Source organism: Penaeus japonicus, unplaced genomic scaffold (assembly GCF_977035675.1).
Source record: "Penaeus japonicus unplaced genomic scaffold, GWHDUDI00000001_assembly GWHDUDI00000026, whole genome shotgun sequence".
In the NCBI taxonomy this organism is placed as follows: Eukaryota; Metazoa; Arthropoda; class Malacostraca; order Decapoda; family Penaeidae; genus Penaeus; species Penaeus japonicus.
In genome coordinates this window covers 30,703,988-30,708,987 of record NW_028234428.1, presented here as the reverse complement: position 1 = coordinate 30,708,987, position 5,000 = coordinate 30,703,988, and the positions used below count along the sequence as shown (strand labels likewise).

Here is a 5,000-nt window from a genome sequence, read left to right as displayed (position 1 = left end):
TCTTTCTCCCTCTTTCTCACTTTCTCTCTCGCCTTTTCTCTCTCCCTCTATTGTTCTGTCTCTTTCCATCCCTCCCTCCTTCCCATCACTCCTCTCTCCATCCCACCACTCCTCTCCATCCATCTATCCATCCATCCATCCATCCTTCCATTCATCCATCCATCCATCCTTCCTACTACTTTTCCCTCCCTCCCTCCTTCCCTCTACCCTTCCCTCACTCCCTCCCTCCTTCCCTCTACCCTTCCCTCACTCCCTCCCTCCTTCCCTCCCTCCCTCTACCTCTCCTTTCCCTCTACCCTTCCCTCCCTCCCTCCCTCCCTCCTTCCCTCTACCCTTCCCTCCCTCCCACCCTCCTTCCCTCTACCCTTCCCTCACTCTCTCCCTCGTTTCCTCTACCCTTCCCTCCCTCCCTCCCTCCTTCCCTCTACCCTTCCCTCACTCTCTCCCTCCTTCCCTCTACCCTTCCCTCACTCCCTCCCTCCCTCCCTCCCTCTACCCCTCCTCTCCCTCCGTCCTTGCATCCCTCTTATCCTTATCTTTGTTGTTGCATCTTTCTCCTTCATCTCTTATCGCAAAAGAGAAAAAATGTGACTTTTGTATTATCAATCCTTTTTTTTTAGTTTGTTTTATTCCATTTATATTGTGTACCTTATTTATCTTTTTCTCATTGTCTTACTTTTTTTATTATCAATATTATTATAAGTGTCATCGTAATTGTTATCAACAATGTCATCATTATCATTATACTTATCATTGTCATTATCATTATCATTATACTTATCACAATTATGCTCACCATCATCATCATTATAATTAATATCATAATCACTATATTCTTACTTTTATAGCATCATGATCACCATCATCACCATCATCAATCATCATTATCATCATCACACCATCAATATCCTCATTGTTAATATCTCTATCATAATTTTTCTTAATATCTTTTTTTAGGTTTCTTAGCTGGCGGAATCCCAGATGCTCCGGGCAACATGGGCTTAATGGATCAGATAACGGCCTTACGTTGGGTAAGAATTTTTTATTTAGTTTTTAATCTTATTTTCTTTTTCTTTTTTTTTATCATCGTTTGTCTTGTTTTGGGGTTGTTTTTTTGTTATTGTTGTTGTTGTTTTCATTGTTGTTGCTATTATTGTTGTTGGTGGTGGTGGTGTTTTTACTATTATCCATTATCGTCATTTTTATTATCGTTATCATTATCATTGTTAAGATAATTGTCATCCTTGTCATCACCATCATCATTATTATTGTCAGTATCATTGTTATTATCGTCATTCTCATTAAGATCTATATTGCCAATTTAGATCTTGTCGCTACCACTACAGTCATCATCATAATCACCATCACTACCATTATCACCATCATCATCATTATCACCATCAGCATAATCACTACCATCCTTACCATCATCATCAGTAGCAGCAACATTAGCATCATCACCATCACTATCACCACCATCACTATCACCACCACCACCACCATCATCATTATCATCCTCACCACCATCATTATCATCACCACCACCACTACCATCATTAGCATCCTCACCATCACTACCACCATCATCATCATCATTATCATCCTCACCACCACCACAACCATCACTACCATCATCACCACCACTACCATCATTAGCATCCTCACCATCACTACCACCATCATCATCATCATTATCATCCTCACCACCACCATCACTATCATCCCCATCACCATCATCACCACCACCATCATTATCCCCATCCTCAGTCTCCCTCTCTGCCGCCCTCCAGGTACAAGACTACATTTCATATTTCGGCGGCGACAGAGATACTGTGACTGTGTTCGGGCAGAGTGCGGGCGGCGCGAGTACTTCGTGGATGCAGATAACACCTCTCACGAACGGTAATTGGGATAAAAGGGAGGGGAGGGGAGGGGGGAGATAGAGAGAGAGAGAGAGAGAGAGAGAGAGAGAGAGAGAGAGAGAGAGAGAGAGAGAGAGAGATAGAGAGAGAGAGAGAGAGAGAGAGAGAGAGAGAGTGAGAGAGAGAGAGAGAGAGAGAGAGAGAGAGAGAGAGAGAGAGAGAGAGAGAGAGAGAGAGGGGGGGGGAGAGAGAGAGAGAGAGAGAGAGAGGGGGAGAGAGAGAGAGAGAGAGAGAGAGAGAGAGAGAGAGAGAGAGAGAGAGAGAGAGAGAGAGAGAGAGAGAGAGTGAAAGAGAGAGAGAGAGAAGTAGAGTGAGAGAGAGAGAGAGAGAGAGAGAGAGACAGGGAGAGAGAGAGAGAGAGAGAGAGAGAGAGAGAGAGAGAGAGAGAGAGAGAGAGAGAGAGAGAGAGTAAAGGGAGTAGATTTAAAGATCCGTGGCGAAAGGGGTAGGTGGGTTGTGTGTGTGTTTGTGTGTGCGTGTGTGTTTTTGTGTGTAATGTACTAGATGTGACTCCCTCACTCCATTATTAATTAGCCACAGCTACACTTTGTTGTCCTGTGTCATTCATCATAGTTTGATATTTACTAACTCTGTTTCCGAGTTAGTAAATATCATATATATATATATATATATATATATATATATATATATATATATATATATATATATATATATATATATATATATATTCGTTCTTCCTATCTGTCACCCTCAATAATTATTTTGAAAAAAATCAACATTTCCCAACATTCCCCCCTTTCACCCCACCCCCATCCCCCTCAAAAAATCCTCGCCCCCTTCTTTCTTGTTTCTCTCAGCCCCCTTCCCCCTTCCCCCGCTTAAAAAAAAAACGAGACACCCACTTCTTCCCCACCCCCCAAAAAAAAACTAAAAATACAAAACTTCCAAACTTAAAACAATTTTTGACCATCCCACTTAAAAAACTACCCCCTAAAACATTACCCCATTATAAAAAAAAAAATTATCCCCTTAAACAAAATAAAAAACACCCCCCCCAAAAAAAAAATCCACCCAAAAAACATTACTCCTTAAAATAACTACCTTTCCCCCGCCCCCCCCCAAAAAAAAAAAATCCCCCCTTATTCAAAAACTACACCCGAAAACCTACCTCACAGAAACCCTAACCCCCCCCCCAAAAAAAAAAAAACTTAATAAAAAAAAACCCCTTTAATCAAAACACCTCCCAAGAAAAAAACCCCTCCCCCCAAAAAAACAATACCCCCTTAATAAAAAAGTACCCCCTTAAAAACATCCCCCCCCAAGAAAAAACTAACTAACTCCTCTCCTTCTCCCTCTCTTTCTCTCCCCCCCCCCCCACCGAAACCAGGATCGGTGGCCCAGAACAAGGGGCGGCAGCTGGTGCAACGCGTCCTGCCCATGAGTGGCTCGGCTTTTGAGGAATGGACCCTTGACCCTGACCCCGAGTCCGGCTTCTGGCTGACCGCTGAGACCCTGGGTTGCGACGAGGTCAGAGACAAGGTCAAGGCCGTCGAGTGCATGCGGAGCAAGACGCTGGACGAGGTCAACCGCGCGTCTATCAAAATTTATGTGAGTGGTTGTTGTTGGTTCAGGGGGGGAGGGGGAGGGGGAAGGGGGGGAATGGGGGGTTGGCTGGTTGAGGAGGGAGGGGAAAAGGGGGAAGGGGGTTGGCTTGTTGAGGGGGGAGGGGGGGAGAGGGAGAAGGGGGGGTTGGCTGGTTGAGGGGGGAGGGGAATTGGGGGGAAGGGGGGGTTGGTTTGTTGAGGGGGGAGGGGAAGTGGGGGAGAGGGGGGGTTGGCTGGTTGAGGGGGAAGAGGAAGAGGGGAAAGGGGGATGTTGGCTGGTTGAGGGGGGAGGGGAAGAGGGGGAATGGGGGGTTAGTGGGGGAGGGGGAGAGGGTCTGGTGGGGTTGGTTAGGAGGGGAGGTTGAGGGGGGAGGGAGGGTGTGATGGGGATGGGGGGTTGTCGGTATAGGTCATGTGACAAATCAGGAGAGATAACAGCTTGTATGACACGAACAAACAAACACACACACACATACACACACACACACACACACACACACACACACACACACATACACACACACACATATATACACCGCGATTCAAGTACATGAACTAAATGATGATCTTTTGCTAAAGATAGTGTGAATGAATGAAAAACATGCCGTAAACATGTGATATTATGCGGTCTTCAGAAATTTGCAAATTGTTCTCTGGATTTTGTTTATAAAAAAAAAAAAAAAAAAAAAAAAAAAAAATATATATATATATATATATATATATATATATATATATATATATATATACATATGTGTATATATATATATATATATATATATATATATATATATATATATATATATATATATATATATATGTGTGTGTGTGTGTGTGTGTGTGTGTGTGTGTGTGTGTGTGCTAAAAACGTATGAAAACGTAGTTTTTTTTATTTGGCCTTTTTTATTGTCGTAACAGATTCCTTGTATCCATAATTGGTTTGTTCTACAATTTTTCCAGACAATATCATTTCCCTTTCTTACTTGATTGATTTGCAAGATTTATTCATTCATTTCCTAAGCACTTTTGATACAGCATACATACATCTGTATAGAAAAGCATTACGTTAAAAATATATATATATATTTTTTCTTTTACTAATATACGTATTAATTTACTATCTTTATATCATCTATAGGACTTATGTCATGCGCATCATTAAAAAGACAAGTATACAAAAAATAGGCAACAACAACCAAGCAATTTCACAGAAGAATAACAAGAGGCAGAAGAAGAAGAAGAAAAACAGAAGAAAATAATAAGAAGAAGGAATGAAAAACAAAAACAAAAAAAAAATATATATAAGAAAGAAAAATACTAACATCATCCGCTCACCAACCTGCACAACGTCCCCTTTTTACAGGCTGACGATCGCATGAAAGGAGGTCTGGGGTTCAAAGGTCTCTGCCCCGTGGTGCAGGACACCCTGGCCGCCGAGAACCACCTTGACCTCGAGCTGGTCATCCCCAAGAGCCCCGTGGACATCGTTGAGGCCCAGGAATTCCTTCGGGTTCCT

General features: G+C 42.6%; 1 protein-coding gene across 1 annotated transcript in view; it reads left to right on the top strand.

The window, feature by feature from the left end:
- Positions 1-5,000, top strand: part of LOC122246371 (carboxylesterase 4A) — a 16,683-nt gene that overhangs the window by 3,831 nt on the left and 7,852 nt on the right. The window contains exons 4-7 of the mRNA XM_086552287.1: positions 958-1,031; positions 1,791-1,902; positions 3,271-3,491; positions 4,848-5,000. The exon at positions 4,848-5,000 is cut by the window's right edge and continues 46 nt beyond it. Coding sequence (XP_086408413.1) covers positions 958-1,031; positions 1,791-1,902; positions 3,271-3,491; positions 4,848-5,000 — 560 coding nt within the window. The remainder of the gene's footprint in view (positions 1-957; positions 1,032-1,790; positions 1,903-3,270; positions 3,492-4,847) is intronic.